Genomic DNA, 18,817 nt, shown 5'->3' on the forward strand with positions numbered 1-18,817 from the left:
AAGGCCTGGTAGAAAGCTATGGCAGGAAGAAGCCCAGGGAGGTAGCCGGGGCAGGTCAAAATAGGTAGACCTGGCCTGCTTACTACAGGGCTGTAATCCAAAAATAGAGTGGGAGGGTGTGGTTCACCTACCAGCCACCAATGAGGTGGTTTGAGGCCCAAGAAGGGAACAAGGATAGTGGAGAGCCCTGAGAGAAGGGTATGAAGAACACAGAGCCCAGAGTTAGGGCCAAAGACCTTTTTGTAAGGACATCTGAATTTTTATTTTTTGGACTTTGTAACCCCCAAAAGGGTAGGTCTAAATTGTGACCTGGCCAGAGAGCTGAGTTACAGGAAGAGAGGCCACTGAGGGGCCAGAGCGACCAATGGCAGGAGTACTAGAGACAAGAGAGCTTCGTTATGCCACACTGAGCCACAAGGGGGCACACCTGCAGTGAATCCATAACAGAAGTACAGCCCTGCAGTCCTAAAAAAAGCTTGTAGGGGAGAGCTGCTGCTGAGAAAAAAAAAAGATTCTTGTATGGAGTCCTAAATCATGGCTGTACAGGAGTCTGCCAAGGATAAGTACAATCTTATTTTGTAATGAATGGCATATATTCTGTTCATTCTGGTTGGCTCTGCACACTCTTGGACTATCCTAGAAAGGATATTTTTTAGCACTGCTTCTCTTCTTTAGCTGATTGACCGGCACTTACTGATACCAGCCATTGAAACTGTACATTGATACACATTATATTAGATGATATTTATGAGAGGATTTGGCTAAAGCAGGTTTTATGGCTATTGGAGGACCAAGACAACATGGAAGTCATGAAATATAACTCCACTGAATCACACTTTTAAGTGTTATACAAAAATAAACAACATCATTTCAAAACTATTGGGTTAGAATTACAAATCTTAAATAACTGAATAATTTTTTATAACTCTGAGTTGTAATTATCTATTACAATTTCATGGCCACAATTATGGCTCTGACGCTAGAAGGTGCTCCCTGAAGGTGGATTCCTCCCAGGTGGAGCGGATTGCAGAATCAGAACTTAAAGAAAAAATAAAATTAAGTTTGGGGAATACATTTATGAAAAATGTAGTTCTCATATTTGTCAGAACTCCTATAGAAAAGTGTATATTTTGCAAGCCAGGAATGTGCCATTGTTTTCTCTAATAGAAAGAGGCAAATAATCTGAGATTTAGGGCTTTGCACATATTCAAATGTATGTTTTTCTTTTTGTATACAATAGTATTAAACTATTTTAGAAGGAAATGTCTATATTTTTCCAAACATGGTAACAAAATACTAAATACTACAAAGGGAAGGAAAATCTACCTAGAATAACTTCTTTGCCTCAGGTATCAGAGTCCTATAATAGCAAAAAGACATTTACCGGATTTTTTTTTTAAATAAAATGAAGGTCAGTTCAATTTATAGACGACATAATAAGGACTGCATGGGGAATTAAGATAGTTCATTGTATGTAAATCCTTAATCCTGCAAAAATGCCATAGAATCCTTTATGTTCTAAAGACGGACAGGATCATAACTTTCTATTTAAATGAAGATTAAAGAAGCAAACTCAGTCACAGCACAGACCAAATAGTGTTGCTTTGAAAACAGTGTCAGAGTAAGTTTGGAAAAGTCTAAATAAATATATCGTATGGCACTCCTGTATTAGAAAAGGGGGCTACTGGCTTTCTATAATTTAAAAAAATTACAGAAAATAAATGAATTAATGTCAAAGAATTTTAGCATTTTCTACTAGTTCTACTAGATTAATGCTACTTGTTAGTGTTTTGCTATTATTATTAATTATCCAGCAATAGCACTGAGGCCTTCATTCTAGTAGTGTTTGAGACAAACCATTCCAAGCAAAAAATAAAATATGGATATTTGCAAGACTTTTAATTAAATTATATTTTGTAATCAAAATGTCTTTTAATACTAATCTATACTCTCTAATCTGATCTGCGATGAGAAACCCCTTTACCCAGGCAGAGCTCCACTGACTTCACTGGACACCATACAGACTTAATGATCTGCTTGCATGCATCGTATTGCAGGCTTGGGGCCTAGTATTCTTTTGAAATAACATAATACCTCAGACCCCAGGGGAAAGAAAACCTGTGGCTCCTTTAACGGTTGCTTCCTTTCTCCTGAGCACTCAGCCATCTTGTGGGCTTGAGGAGGGGGGCTGATTGGTTGAATGATAGGATGAAGCATACGCCTAATGGCTCCTGTGTACCCACCATTGAGGGCTTTAACCCCTTCCTTCTATCCAGGCTGCCATTCTGTGCTGAAAAGAAAAGCTGTCCCCTTCCCTCTTTTGACTAGGACTGGGTTTTGGGGCCTCATTCTAGTTACCTTTTGGAGTCTGAAAAAGAAGTTTCTCCCTCACTACAAGAAGTTTGGCCTGAGAAGTGTGGATTTTTTCCCCTCTTTCTTCTCAGCAGCCCAGGGCCTTGGTGGTTAGATAAGGCTATACAATTCATTTGGTTGGAAACTGGCACGTGGCCAGAGCAGCTATTTGATCAGTACGGGAGCTGGTACCTTGAAAAACCGGAATCACATTAGGAGGAGGCATCTCCTAAAGAAGGTGGGGAATGGAAGACTAATTTTACACAGAAGAAAGGTCCCATCCCTGGTCTGACAGCCTCTGTACTACTGAGGAGGATGAACATCTTAGGGAAGGAAAACATCAAACTGGAGCAGAGGGAAATGAGTGGGGATGCTCCTTCCAGATGATGCCAGGGTATCTCTTGCGCTAAGGATACCTTTTCAGGGAGGGAACGCCAGTTATTAGGAAGAGACAGGTAATAGTAATGGGGGATTTGGTCATTAGAAACATTAGCTGGGTTTTGTGATGACTGAGAGAACCACTTGGTGACTTTCCTGCTGGGTGTGAAGACCGTGGATCTCTTGAGACTTCTAGACAGACTTACGTGTAGTTCTAGAGAGGAACTGGTGGTCGTGGTACATGCAGGATAGGAGAGAGGTCCTGGAGGCCAAATTTAGGCTGCTAGATAAGAGACTGAAGTCCAGGACCTCTATGGTAGCACTCCCTGAAATGCTTCCAGTTCCATGTGCAGGGCCAGTTAGACAAGCACAACTGCAGAGTGGATGCGTGGATGACATGATGGTGTAGAGAGGAGGGGTTTAGATTTATTAGGAACTGGGGAACCTTTAGGGAAATGAGAAGACTATATAGGAAGTATGGGCTCCACCTAAACCAAAATGAAACCAGATTGCTGGGGCATAAAATTAAAAAGAATGTAGAGTTTTTATATGAAGGGGTGAAGGAAAGCAGACAGGTGTGAAGGAGACATCCCTTAGGGGACAATCTATTTATGGAGATTCTCTATATCCTAGTAAGGAGGAGAGGATGGAAAGTGATAAAAAATGGGCAAGATATGATGAGAAACAGTCAAATGTAAAAGAGTCCCACTCAATTACATCACATAATGTCAAACAGCTAAAAAGTGACAATTTTTAAGTGCCTGTATAAAAATGTTAGAAATATAAATACTAAGATGGATGAACTAGAGTACCTCGTATTAAATGAGGATATTGATATAACAGGCATCATAGAAACTTTGTAGAATGAGCATAATCAATGGGACACAGTAATACCACGGTACAAAATATATTGGAAGGATAGAATAGGTCGTACTGGGGTGGGGAGTGGCACTATATGTGAAAGTATCAGAAGAGTAGCCGTGTTAGTATGGATCTGTAAAAGCGGTAAAGAGTTCTGTGGCACCTTATAGACTAATAGACATATTGGAGCATAAGCTTTTGTGGGTGAATACCCACTTTGTCGGATGCATGTAGTGGAAATTTCCAGAGACAGGTATAAATATGCAAGCAAGAATTAGGCTAGGGATAACGAGGTTAGTTCAATCAGGGAAGATGAAGTCCTCTTCTAGCTGTTGAGGCGTGAACACAAAGGAAGGAGAAACTGCTTTTGTAGTTGGCTAGCCATTCACAGTCTTTGTTTAATCCTGAGCTGATGGTGTCAAATTTGCAAATGATTTTTTGCAAAAGCTCAAAATTAAACAAAGACTGTGATTGGCTAGCCAACTACAAAAGCAGTTTCTCCTCCCTTGAAAAAAGAAAAGGAGGACTTGTGGCACCTTAGAGATTAACAAATTTATTTGAGCATAAGCTTTCGTGAGCTACAGCTCACTTCATCAGATGCATTCAGATGAAGTGAGCTGTAGCTCACGAAAGCTTATGCTCAAATAAATTTGTTAATCTCTAAGGTGCCACAAGTCCTCCTTTTCTTTTTCTTTTTGAGGATACAGACTAACGTGGCTGCTACTCTGAAACCTCTCCTCCCTTGGTGTTCACACCTCAACTGCTAGAAGAGGGCCTCATCCTCCCTGATTGAACTAACCTCATTATCCCTAGCCTGATTCTTGCTTGCATATTTATACCTGCCTCTGGAAATTTCCAGTACATGCATGTGACGAAGTGGATATTCACCCACAAAAGCTTATGCTCCAATACATCTGTTAGGACTCTTTACCACTTTTACTATATGTGAAAGAAAGCCTAGAGTCAAATGAAGTAAAAATCTTATATGAACCAAACTGTACCTAGAATCTCTATGGATAGTAATGCCATGCTTGAATAATAAGAATATAGCAATAGGGATATACTACCAACCACCTGACCAGGATGGTTATAGTGACTGTGAAATGCTCAGGGAGATTAGAGAGGATATAAAAATAAACACAAAAATAATAGGGGATTTCAACTATCCAGCTGAACTACTTAGTATTAGTGACCATAACATGATAAAATTAAACATCCCTGTGGGGGGAGGGGGAACACCAAAACAGCCCCACTACAATAGTATTTAATTTCAGAAAGAGGAACTTCACAAAAATGAGGAAGTTAAACTGAAATTAAAAGGTACAGTGCCCAAAGTGAAATCCCTGCAGGCTGCATGGAAACATTTTAAAGACACCATAATAGAGGCTCAATTTAAATGTATACTCCACATTAAAAAACATAGTCAGAGGACCAAAAAAACAAACAAACCCGTGGCTAAACAATGAAGTAAAAGGAGCAGTTAGAGGCAAAAAGACATCCTTTAAAAAGTGGAAGTTAAATCCTATTGAGGAAAATAGAAGGAGCATAAACTCTGGCTAGTGAAATGTAAAAATATAATTAGAAAAGCTAAAAAAGTATTTGAAGAACAGCTAGCCAAAGACTCAAGAAGTAAGAGCAAAAAATGTTGTAAGTCAGAAGCAGGAAGCCTGCTAAACAACCAGTAGGGCCACTGAACATTGAGATGCTGAAGGATCACTCAAGGAAGATAAGGCCATTGCTGAGAAACTAAACAAATTCTTTGTATTAGGATGTGAGGGGGATTCCCAAACCTGAGCCATTCTTTTTAGGAGATAAATCTGAGGAACTGTCCCAGATTGTGGTGTCATTAGAGGAGATTTGGAACAAATTGATAAATTAAACCTTAATAAGTCACCAGAACCAGATGGCATTCACCCAAGAGTTCTGAAAGAACTCAAATGTGAAATTGCAGAACTATTAACTGTGATATATAACTTAACGTTTAAATCAGTTTCTGTACCAGATAACTAGAGGATAGCTTATGTGACGCCAATTTTTGAAAAAGGCTCCAGAGGCAATCCTGATAATTACAGGTTTCAGAGGAACAGCCGTGTTAGTCTGTATTCGCAAAAAGAAAAGGAGTACTTGTGGCACCTTAGAGACTAACCAATTTATTTGAGCATGAGCTTTCGTGAGCTACAGCTCACTCACGAAAGCTCATGCTCAAATAAATTGGTTAGTCTCTAAGGTGCCACAAGTACTCCTTTTCTTTCTGATAATTACAGGCTGGTAAGCCTAATTTCAATACCAGGCAAATTGGTTGAAACTGTAGTAAAGAACAGATTTGTCAGATACATACATGAACACAATTTGTTGGGGAAGAGTCAACATGGTTTTTCTAAAGGGAAATCATGCCTCACCAAACTACTATAATTCTTTGGGGGGGGTCAACAAGCATGTGGACCAGGATGATTCAGTCGATATAGTATACTTGGACTTTCAGAAAGCCTTTGACAAGTTCTCTTACCAAAGGCTCTTAAAGTAAGCTGTCATGGGATAAGATGGAAGATCCTCTCATGGATCAGTAACTGGTTAAAAGATAGGAATCAAACGGTAGGAATCAATGGTCAGTTTTCAGAATGAAGAGAGGTAAATAGTGGTGTCTCCCATGGGTCTGTACTGGGACCAGTACTGTTCAACATATTCATAAATGATCTGGAAAAAGGGGTAAACAGTGAGGTGGCAAACGTTACAGATGATATAAAAATACTCAAGATAGTTAAGTCCAAAGCAGACTGAGAAGAATTACAAAGGGATCTCACAAAACAAAATGGCAGATGAAATTCACTGTTGATGAATGCAAAGTAATGCACATTAGAAAACACAATCCCAATTATACATATAAAATGATGGGGTCTAAATTAGCTGTTACCACTCAAGAAAGCATCCACTCCATGTGCAGTGGCAGTCAAAAAAGCTAACAAAATATTTGGACTCATTAGGAAAGTGAAAGATAATAAGACAGAAACTATCATATTGCCCTGGTATAAATCCATGGTACGCCCACATCTTGAATACTGCGTGTATATCTGGTCACCCCATCTCCAAAGAGACATATTGGAATTGGAAAAGTTTCAGAAAAGGGCAAGAAAAATTATTAGGGGCATGGAACAGCTTCCATATGAGGAGAGATTAATAAGACTGGGACTTTTCAGCTTGGAAAAGAGATGACTAATGGAGGATATGATAGAGATCTATAAAATCATGACTGGTGGGGAGAAAGTAAATAAGGAAGTGTTATTTACTCCTGATAACACAAGACCTAGGGGTCACCAAATGAAATTATTGTCTGGCTATGCAGAAAGAATGACAGGAGACAGTAGATATGGATTTAATCAAGCTGCAACTTTATTATTAGACAGATGTCTGGGACTAACCCAGCGGATAAAAATGTGCAGTGCAGGTGCAAAATTTTTGTCCCTCCACCAGATCCACTGCTGGGATCCTCCAATTCCAGCCATTTTTTTTGGGGGGGGGGGGTTCCACCAGCTCCCCCACTTTTCATCCACGTCCCTCCAACAATTTCCTTGCCGGGACCTTAACAATTCCAGCCAATTCCGGGGGGGGGGGGGAGGGTTTCCATCAGCTTCCCTCCCTTTTCATCCAGGTCCCTCCAGCAATTCCCTTGCCAGGACCTTACTGACCACCCCCCCTCGTAGGAGGGGTTAAGGTTGACTATAATGATGGGGGGGTTGGCTCCCTGCTGTACCAATCATAGGAGTCTCCAATTGCCCCCCGCTGCTTAATTACCAAGCACCTCTCCTTAATTCCTTTTCCAAACCATTTTTCCATTCTTTTGTGCCTTAATTTATGGAGTACCTGCACTGAACATCTGCTATACACTTAAATAAAGGGATGCAGCATACGGCCTACTGCCCGTCATACTGTGCGTGAACAGAGCCCACCTGAACCTGCTGCGAGGAAGGCAAAAAAACTCCCACTGCACCTGGCCAATATGGTCAGACCCCCTTAGTGGGGCGGCTAGTGTAATGCCCACAGCAGATATAGCTAAACACTGGGCATATTTGTGACCTAATTAGGGAGGGAGGGTGGGTGCTGCCCAGCCTGTTCTGAGTGAATGAGTGGAGTGGACAGGCCCAGGCTGACCTTTTTAAACCCCTCATTCCTAGGTGGTGAGGCATCCACCATGCTGACTGCTCTTCTAGCAGTGTTACGTCTCCCCTCCTCCCCCAAGCCAGAAAGCATTGCCCTCTTCTCCCGGCCAGCCAGACAAACCCCTCCCCGCTTAAAGTGCAGGGCGGTGAATAGGCTGCAGGTTCAAAACAAATAAAAGGAAGTATTTCTTCACACAATGCACTGTCAACCAGTGGAACTCTTTGCCAGAGGATGTTGTGAAGACAAGACTATAAGGGGGTTCAAAAATGAACTAGATAAGTTCATGGAAGATAGGTCCATCAATGGCTATTAGTCAGGATGGGCAGGGATGTAAAACTGTGCTCTGAAGTGACCCTAACCTCTGTTTGCCAGAAGCTGGGAATGGGCAACAGGGGATGGATTACTTGATGATTACCTGTTCTGCTCATTCCCTTTGAAGCATAGCATTAGCTACTGTCATAAGACAGGGTACTGGGCTGGATGGACCACTGGTCTGACACAGTATGGCTGTTTGTATGTTCTTATGTACTGAAGATTTTCAAAATTTCACAGTAACAACATAGGGTTTAGAAACCATCACAGTATGGTTATTGATTATAGAGCAATATTTTATTCCCCAAACTGAAAGAATGCCATATTAGATATAGATCAGGCAAGAATAGTTCTGAAATGTTGGAGCCTTCAGTTATCATGCAACAAACAACCCTTCAGCTCCTTTAACACAGTCTATTAAGCAACCATCAGATGATACTGACTACTGACTTGGATCCAAAGGGGCGACAGATGACACTAGTTGGATCAACTGGACCCTTTCTGCCTTTTGGGATCTGAAGCCTTTTGGGATTCCAACACTGACTTGCCCGTAAGCAAGGAAGAAGGGCCTGGTGCTAATTAACAGTCACCTTGCACCAAGCTAAGGGCTCCTTCTAACAGGAATTGCCAGAATTCGGGGTCTCATTCTCACACAGTCATCTGGGTTAAAGTTGCACAAAGACAGAATCTCCTCAGCAGATAAGAATCACCAGTGTATAGAAGGTACAATGTATGCTAGTCCACCATGGCCACTAAGGATAAGACAAACTATGCAGATGAAAGGACAAAGCAGAGGAATTCTCGAGAGGTCTGACTAGGTTGTCCGACAGCTGGAAGGAACTGAGTGGTAGCTCTTCATATTCATTTGGGCCTGACATCTGATACCATGATGGTGCACACACGCGTACAGTCCCAACAGTTGCTCTTGTGAAGACGTGGAGTTTACATTTAAAAGTATGGATTTGCAACACTAGTTAAATAGCAATTTGCCTGCACTATTGATTTTTAATGTGCATTAACACAGCATTCACAACTTATTCAATCTTGCCTGCAGAATTACTAAATTATTAAAAATGATTTTATGTTCCATAAATAACAAACCCATAAGTAATAATCTAACTTTACAAAGATACATTTAGAAAAATAGTCTAGCAACTGTTTTGTATAGGACCAGTTACTACTGTATTACAGGCTAATATACAGAACTCTTCACAGAAACTTTATTTCTGTTCTTATAAGGCTACAATTCTTCTAATTGCCAGTTTTCTTTCTATGCTCTTTCACCAAAAACAGTATCTGAATTTGAGTCACAACAACTCTCTCTTGAAAAATTTGTCCCAATTAATTGATGTATTCAGTTTCAAAGGATGTCAGTTATTAGCTTCATCCCTTATCACCAAATTTAATTATATAGTTTTCACATGATCAAAATGCATGCATCTTTTGTTTCTGTCACTAAGCTCCAAAGAGTTGACTTCTACTCTGAATTCTTCTAGTTCATCCATTTGAATCAAACTTTAACTTGTTTCATAGAGTTATAGAAATCTGCAGCTATCTGTGGAAAGCTAATCCGTCAGTGTAATTTCATCTGAGGGATTTTTGTATTAATGTAATTACCTACAAACACAGGTGAGGTTTGTGCAAGTTTACTGCCCCGATTTACAGATCAAAGATACTGCTCAATCTAGACTAAAAGATACGAGTTAACCTTTGGCAGTTTATCACTTCAAAAACCTGAGTTACAATTAAGGAATTGTCAGACTTTCAAATACCAAATTTAAGCACCAGCATTAAAGTGATATTGATTGCTTGGAAAACTAATTAACCTGCTGATCAGTTATGTGTTAGAGCAGGGGGAGATGAGTACTTCACAAACATAACAGAGGTCTATCAGAGATGTCTATGGTCCTACAGTCTCTTTAGGGATTCACTGACTGATTTGAAAAAAAAAATCTTTGAATGACGAGCGCAGTTTGGGAAGATACATCTTGACTAGTGGCTTTCAGTATACCACGTAAGGCAAGCAGAGGGAAGGATAAGAGAAATGCTGCAGCAAATAGAAAATATCAGCAAAGTTGAGGTGAGTCTATTTAGTTTTAAGCACAGATACAGATAGTGGGGCTCCTACCCTACCAGTATTCACCAAATCACACACCCAATCTCTTTCCCCATGCTGTCCAAATAAAAACCTTTTTGAGAGACTGAAGAGCTGTTTTTAGTAGTATTAATTAGGCATAGATATCTGCCACTTTTGCATAGAATGTACCTACTGAGCTTAGCCTCCCAAGTTTCCATGGCGATCCTGACCTCCAGAAAGTCAGTGGAGGAACTTCCCTGAATTTTTAGGAGGGGCATAGCATATAGCAGAGCTGGATCTGTCCACCTCTCCTTCACTTCACTATCCTCATGGACAGCCAAGATAAACTCAACTTGGCTTCCCCTCTCAGAAGGTAAGAAGAGAAAAAACATTCATTTGCCAGGGAAATGAAATTGGAGGAAGGATACTTAGAGGAGCCTGCAGATTGGTAAGAGTTAAATGACAGCTAGTAGAGATTTTATAGTATAGAGGAGAATATGGTACTATGGAGTCCATGTTCAGGTTGTCCATAGCTATCATGTGAACACAAGTGTCAGGAATTAATACTAATTAAAAGAATAAAATAAATAATATTTAATATGTAATCAATTATCTAATTTTGAAACACTTACATAAACACAGGCACAAAGGTCACATTATTACCCTCAGCGGAAGTGGTGGTAATGTCCTTAATGCAGTTCCAAGCTCCTTTTTTGGGGGGGGGGTAAAATATCCAATCAATATTCATTTTACTTTCCACTAAAAACTATTTGAAATACATTAAGAAAAAACTCAGCATTTCTGCAGAGGTGGATGAAGTGACATTTAGGTCTGTTTACAAATATTAAGCTATTTTTTTTGCCTGAGAACACCAGTTAGGCAGTTAGCAATATAAAGATATAAATTAAGAAAGGAATAAATATGAAATCCTGAATATGTACTCTTTTCATTTTTAAATACATAAAAATCATATCCCATGGGTATATTATAGGGTCCTTCCTTCCTTTTAGAAGGGAAGTTATAAGAAGGATCCACTTAGTCTTGCAACAGGATTCCAATATAACAGAGTCCTTAATACTTGTGATATAGGAACAACCAAACCAGATCAGACAATTGGACCATCTGTTGCTATCGGTTTTAAATTTGTTGCCTTTCCATTGCACTGATCGTCCCCTTATTCTTCATTAAAGAATGGTGTCAAATTTGTCTTTTTCAAACCATTCATCCCTTACATGGGTCTGCACCTTGATGTGGTGCAAAAGCTTGTGTGCTTCATTGACTCTGAGAGCTATGTCAGTGGGAATTTTAACTCCTAGTTAGGTTACCCAAGCTGGATAAGTCAAAGGTTCTGGACAATATGAAAAGCATTCCTCTGGTCCTCCAGGTTGGAGACTGAGCGTAAAAGCCAACAAGCTATCCTCACAGGGAAGTGAAGCTATAGAAAAGCAACAAAGCAGCCATTCTGGCAAGCAGCATGCGAAATGGATTCAGTCTCAGCAGAAACAATGGGTTTTAGTGAAAACCATGTCTCTGAGAAATTCTTTATTAATGGTAAAAACAAACTATGAATGTATGGGACATTAGAACAATGGCTGCAACAACAAGAGCGGTGCAGATGCTGAAAGAACTGGATGAATAGAATCGTGAAATCCTTGGAATAAGTGAATATCGATGGCCAGGAGCTGATAAAAAGTGATTCAAAAATGAAACGGTCAGAATATATTCAGAGAAACAAAATGATTAGCACTCAGAGAAAGTATCATTAATTAAGACTTCCAAATAGAAAAAACAGTTTATACAGTAGAAGTTAATTAACAGACAATTGCTCCAAGATAGGTTTCAAATACCATACATGAAAATGACAACGAGACGATGAGATCAAAGATCAATTTTTCTATTGCTTACAAACTCTGACTGACCATATTCCCAAGCATGACATCTTTTTAGTAATGGGGGACTTCAGTGCCAAGGTTGGAGATGATACCTCGGTCCCTGCTGTTTTCTGCCTGTGCACAGAATAGTTTAGTCTCCAGAGGATGGTAATACTTTGGTTTAATTCTTGGTTGGGTTAGTGTTGGGGGGCTGGATTGTGCTATTAGCCTGTGATATATAGCATTTCAGACTAGATGAAGAAAATTGACAGCCAATGGCTAATAGACAAGATATTACAACAGCAATTTCAAACTAAACTGAAGAACAGATTTTAGGTGCTACAAGATAACATTGACATATCCTAGCTCCATGACAGTATCACAGATGCCGAAACATTAATTGGTTTCTAAATAAGCACACCTAAAATCTGGATAAGTGAGGATAGGTGGAATTGTGTGAAAGAAGGAAACAAACCAAAGCAAACATTAGCTACTCAAAAACATCCCCAGAAAAAGAACCAGTTAAAAAAAATCTGTATTAAAAAAGGAAAAAGCAGTGAAAAATAGCCTGAGAAGAGACAAGAGGAAATACATGGATCAAAGAATCTGGAGTGGCTCTAAAAGAGGTGATAGTAAAACACTTTATCAACTCAATAAGGTCCTATTAGCAAGTTTAAATGGTGAGCAATTTAAAGATGCACAAGGAAATTGACAATTTATTCTGACTGTTTATTTTCTGTGTTTTAGCCAGTTTATAATCCATGACAGAACTTTACCTCTCCTATCACTTAGTTTCCTTAATAACCTGTTGTGTGGGGCTTTGTCAAAGGCTTTTTGAAAGTCTAAATAAATTATGTCACGTGGTTCTCCTTTATCTACAACTTTGTTTACATGATCAAAGAATTCTAAGAGATTAGATTTCTATAGTTTTCCTTCACAAAGAAGTGGTGGTTTCTCCCTCATTTTTAACGATTGTTTCTGTCAGCATTCCTGGATTGCCCCTTAGGTCTTTATTAAAGGTTGAGTTATGGTGATTAACAGCAGCTGACGATCTGGCTTGCAGTAAGTACACGTGTTATCTTCCAGTTCTCAGGTACAGTAACTGATTTTAACGAGAGGTTGCCTGTTATTTGTTATCAGCTCTTAAATTCCTTCAGAATTGTTGGAAGTACACCAGTTTATAACATTCCTCCATTTTTTGTCATTTTATATTTTTTCAATAATGCTTACTATGTCAAGGTCTCCGTCCTTCAGTCCACTGAAAGCTCTCTCACTCACTCACACGTGCACACTCACCTATTAAGTTACAGCTAGATCACATCTCAACTGCCTGTATTAGCGATGTGCTGCCAATAGTTTAACAAAAATTATCTCCATTAGTCAGTAATAAGCTTCATGTACCGGGGGAATATACGTGTTTGCAGAGAAAAGGTATAGGAGAGGGGAGAAGCAATTTATTTGTTTTCCTGTTTAAATGAAATTGATTTTCATAACTATAATTAAGGGAGGACGTACTACCACTTGGCAAGCTAATATTAAATGCACTTTACTTCAATTTTGCTCTGCAAGTACTTTTATCATCTACAAGATAAATCATCTAACTAAGTGGTACCCAGAGAGGGGGTGATCTCAATCACAGACAAGTAAAGCATAACAACCTTCATTTTCATGGCAGAATTATAGCCAGGGGCTCCAGAAAACCCTTCAAAGCCCTCTCCAGAATGTTACTGTCCCGTAGAGTTTATAAGTAAGGAAGGTACTAGTGATTTATTTTGAAGCACATATTATTCAAATAAAGCCCTGATCAAGTAAAACTTATTTCATATATCATATGCATCTGCATAAATTTAATATTTTCACCAACCTAGACAAAATGGATATATATCATTGGAAAGGAGAAATAAGTAAATAAGCAAAGATTTGTATCTTGCAATTTTCAGGTTGGTTTACTTACGATCAAACCACTATTACTTTGTCTTCTTTCTCTGCCATGGAGCTTTCTGTAGAAAATACCTCCTGGATTAAACTGAGTACTCCAAATAATCATATCACCTTGATAATATACATCCATCCCAGTTATCCTTGAATTATGTTCAACATGTGAAATTTGTTGATGAACATCACTGTAGTTGAATGGATATATAAAACCCAGGATATCAGTGTCATTAGCAATGTAGAGAACTTGATCTTCAGAGCCTGGGGATTATTATAATGAAATACAAAAATAAAGTGAATTTCAACTAACGCCTAGTAAAAAAATCAATATTTTTTCATTTGTATCGATTTTTTTTGTTTATTTGGTATAATTTCTTAATGTTAACAAGGGAACTTGATTTGCGTTTGCCCAGCCTTATAAACACTATCACACTATTAGAAGTAGTAGAAGTAGTAATACTCTGTTAGTGCCTGCAGTGTGCTAGATGATGCCAATACACAGTCCTTGCCTCAAGGAGTTTATTGATTAAAAACCATGAGCAACATATAAATGGTAGGGGAGTTTGTGCAAACATAAAAATATAATTTTAATACTCACTACTTCATATATCCCATTTTCATATTCATTATGTACTTTTAAAATTTCTTAAATGAACATACATACATTAAAGGCAATTTTTACATGCCAAGATTTCATATGCATTATTTGAACTTGCTCTACAAATTAAGAAAGGGTAACGATCCTGTTTCCATTGAAGTTAACAGAGTTTAGAAACTGACTTCAACAGGAACACAAACGGAGCAGTGTTATGAACTATATTCAACATTAAATTCAGCATTTACTCATAGCGGTCTCTGAGATACCTCAGTTATTACCTATCTGAAATGCCCAGGTACCATTAATTATCTATATAATAGTATTCTCTGAAATCTATAAGTGAAGTTTGAGAAAAATATATAATTATTGGATATATAAATAGCACACTAATGGTCGTTGCTTTATTTTAAAATTTAGATCATATTTGTCCACAATACATGATTTACAGTAACTACCATCCAAGATTTCATGCCTTATGGATATAAGATATTCAAGGCGACTTGCTCCCCCACTATTGCTAATGTCACAGGAAATAGTAACAGAAATAGTGGCCATGCAGTTATGTGCAATCCGTCAGAATGGTGCATTGACAGACAGGGTAATGAGTGTGACCAAAAACTTGTATGAAGACTAAGGATCAATAGATAAAGGTAATTATTAAATTATAAGCCTAATGTTAAATTCTTCTGTGTCACCCTTGATTACAAGTAGCTGCCCATCAGCAGCAGCAGGGTGTGCTCAAGATCCTTTATCTTGATCTTATTGGTTCCTCAGTGGAGATTATGAACCCTGATAGAGTTCTTTTTACCTGTAGAGCAAATTAATATTGACTCAGGAAAGTCATCCTTCTGTGACAGGTCACCGTGAGGAGAAATGGGGCATTCAGTGTTCATATGGTGTTGACTGTTGCCACCCACAATACACTATAACCTCACCTCCACTGTAGGATTGTTAGGAACTACTATGGAAGTACTGTGGACATACTTTCATGTATCCAACAATTGAAAAATGACATTTTAATAGAGAATAGAAATTTAAATTATTTCATTCCGGCAGTGGATTATTGCTTGTTTTTCTTTTAAGTCAATGAAAATTGACCCCCTAAATGTTATATAATGTGGAGGAGCATAAAACTCCTTAACACAGTCCATTAGCCACTAGCATTTTGCCAACAATAATAATATATGCATATGTATTCACTTTGCATTTATATATTACTTCAAAGCATTATGCCACAGTGGGTAAATATTATTGTCCCACTTCCAGTTCGGCATACTAAGGCACAGAGAGATTAAGGTCAGATTTCAAAAAGTACCTGGGCACCTAAAGATGCATATGGGCGCCTAGCGGGATTTTCAAAAGTGCCTATGTGAATTAGGTGCCTAAATACCTGTAGTTCTGGGGCCCTACGTGATTTGTCCAAGATTGCTCAGCAAACCAGTGGGAAAGCCTCCAAATACCCAGTCATTTGCTCCAAACATTAGAAAACGTTTCCATGAAAAAAATCTGATTCTGCTCTCAGGCTTCTAAAACTTCAACAAAATACCTACATTATTTAATAAAATCTTTATCTGACTTTTCAGTCATTTGTGTTTTAATATTAATATTATGTGTCTTAACCTTTATGGAAGACATATTTAAACAGGAGAAATTGTAGTGGTAGAAATGTAAAACACATGCAGGCAAAGAGACAATTTGCTTATGTATACTTGGAAAGACTGCTTTCTTGATGATCACAAGTAAATCTACATTGTTTGAACTATTTGACTCATTTTTCTTAACATGAATTATAAAGTCAAAATACAGTAGTAGCCATTAAATATGTAAATAATGATGTAAGCAATTAACTGATTATTATTAATTAGTATAATTTTTGTAGCCTTACCTTTTGCTATGCAGCTGTTATTCTTTTCCTTATAATTTCTCTCACATATACATTTGTATGATCCTTTAACATTAGTACATTGATGTGAACAGGTGCCAAATATCATGCATTCATTGATATCTAGGGGGAAAAGCACTCATCATAAGATAATACATACTTGGATTAAAATTATCAGTCCACTGTTCTAGCATTCATCTGAACATGAACTTCCAAGGACTTCATCCCCTCATTCCAGCTGTGAACAAAACACTTCCTCACCAGACTCTCCTCCAGTCTTATTTCGTCTCCTTCCTTCCTACTCGTCTCTAATATCTCTCCGTTATCATTAATAAACATTTGTAATCAATTGTGAAGATTAAAAAGTCAGAGTATTATCAACATCTCCAAGGGATCTCTCTATGGCATGCTCAAAACTGTCATTATCACCATCTCATAGAAAACCTACACTTCACCGTTTCTTACTTGCCTACTCCCCTTTACTTAAGGTAAGGTTAGGTTGCAAAGCTCTTAGTCACATTTGTGAGTAGTCCCACTGAAGTAAATCAAAATACTTGTGCAAGTAACTGCTCATCAATTCACGACAGTTCACAATCTGCCCCTGAGAAAGGATATGGAGAAAGTGGATCTCCTCTCACTTTTCTGAGTAACACTTGCAGCACAACAATCTTGACTGCTCTCAAACTAGCTGGGCACCTTTTACATTGCAGAGGGCACCCTTCTCAAGGTATTTAATAACTCACTCCTCTCCCTTATTATATCTGATCTCAGTACAGCTTTCAAGGTTATAGATTGCTATTCTTCTTCAGCTTGTCACAAAACAATTTGATCACCTGTACCTTCATTTAGTAGTTTAAATTCCACCGCTTTAATGGATCTATTGAAATTCCTGTTGGAAGCTTAAAATCATCTGTTTACATCTTCCATTATGGAATCATTTAAACTTCTGACTTTGGTCCTCTGACATTTCATTGCTTGCTTTAATCTTGCTTTAATACCTTCAGGCAAATTACACACAAATCTAAATCCCTCTGTATCTTGCCCATCTTCTTATCTTGATTCGCTTAGCTGGTAGCTATGACTGAGGTCCTCATTCTTGTGAAAAGTCACATTTATCTCAACTCTTTCACTCCATTAACATTTTTTCCTGCTCCCTCATTTTTCTGGAAATCTCAACATTATTTCCTCTAGGATAATGTGCTATTTCTGTAAAGTGTTTTTGACATGTACATAGGACCATACACAAAAATTAAATGGTATTGAACTGTATGTTAATTACAATTATGCAACTAATTTCTCTATGCATCTCATTGAGAAAATGCTCCTTTTTTTCAAAGCTAACTTAGTCAGGATGGATGAAGTTTCCACATGTCAGTGATCTTTCATTTTGAACAACCTAAGAAATAATAGTGGCAATCTTAGTCTGATAGAAGCCTGACAGATAAAATAAAAACAAATAAACAAAAAACAAACTGGTTGTATGCAACATCTACTGATGAATTTAACTAATAGAACAGAATTGACTGGGAAGAGTGAGTTAATGAAGAGGTGGGAAGAAGGGGAGAATCAAATTTACCCTTTCTGCATTCCTCAATTCCTGTTCTTGGAAGTGAATGAGACAACAATGAGGCTGCTTAGTTAAGAGTGGTACAGAATGAAGGAATTTTAAGACGAGACGAAAGGGATTTTTATGCCTGAACGACTTGTCTGTACAATGGGTTTTTTTTTCTAGTTAGTCCAATGAAAGGTATTACCTCTAAACAAATAATTAAAGATGAAGAAAAACTAAGGCAGAGAAAACTTATATTACACTTCTTTCATCAAGGCATGTGCAAACTCACATGTATAAATCTGTGTTGTCTGGCACTTGTGTGTCTGATGGGAAAAGGATTAAAGTTTGTAATATGAGTATGAATTCTGATGACTCATCATCAGAATTCATACTCCATATTACAAATTTAATCTTTTTCCCATCAGACACACAAGTGCCAGAAAACGCAGCTTTATACGCATGAATTTGTACATGCCTTGATGAAAGAAATGTAATATAAGCTTTCTCTGCTTTAGTTTTTGTTGCATGTGTTGGCATTAGTCTTGCACCCTGATGAACTTTCTTTATATAGAGGCATTAGCTCACTAAGTAAATTGATAAAGAAAATTTTAGATTCCTTCATTGGTTTTAAATACCCAGACAAATGATTATTTACCATAATACATTTAATTCTTAGAGAGCTGCCTAAGTATAGACTGTATACCCTTGTAAGCCATGTTTCCTAGACTTTTTGGAAAGTAATGTCTGTTGCAGCCACACAAATGCCCTCTTGGTCCCAAGGAGTCAAATATGTTTGGCATCCTTTCCAATGAGAACGTATGACCTAATTTGGATCAATTCTTCC

At 38.1% G+C, this 18,817-nt stretch overlaps 1 protein-coding gene across 7 annotated transcripts in view; it reads right to left on the reverse strand.

Moving 5' to 3' along the window:
* Nucleotides 1-18,817, reverse strand: part of LRP1B (LDL receptor related protein 1B) — a 1,334,345-nt gene that overhangs the window by 99,830 nt on the left and 1,215,698 nt on the right. For all 7 annotated transcript variants that reach the window (XM_075117809.1, XM_075117811.1, XM_075117812.1 and 4 more), the window contains 2 exons: nt 16,425-16,544; nt 13,961-14,202 (listed from right to left, as the gene is read on the reverse strand). In XM_075117809.1, the coding sequence (XP_074973910.1) occupies nt 13,961-14,202; nt 16,425-16,544 (362 nt within the window). The remainder of the gene's footprint in view (nt 1-13,960; nt 14,203-16,424; nt 16,545-18,817) is intronic.

Source organism: Caretta caretta, chromosome 11, assembly GCF_965140235.1.
Source record: "Caretta caretta isolate rCarCar2 chromosome 11, rCarCar1.hap1, whole genome shotgun sequence".
Lineage (NCBI taxonomy): Eukaryota > Metazoa > Chordata > Testudines > Cheloniidae > Caretta > Caretta caretta.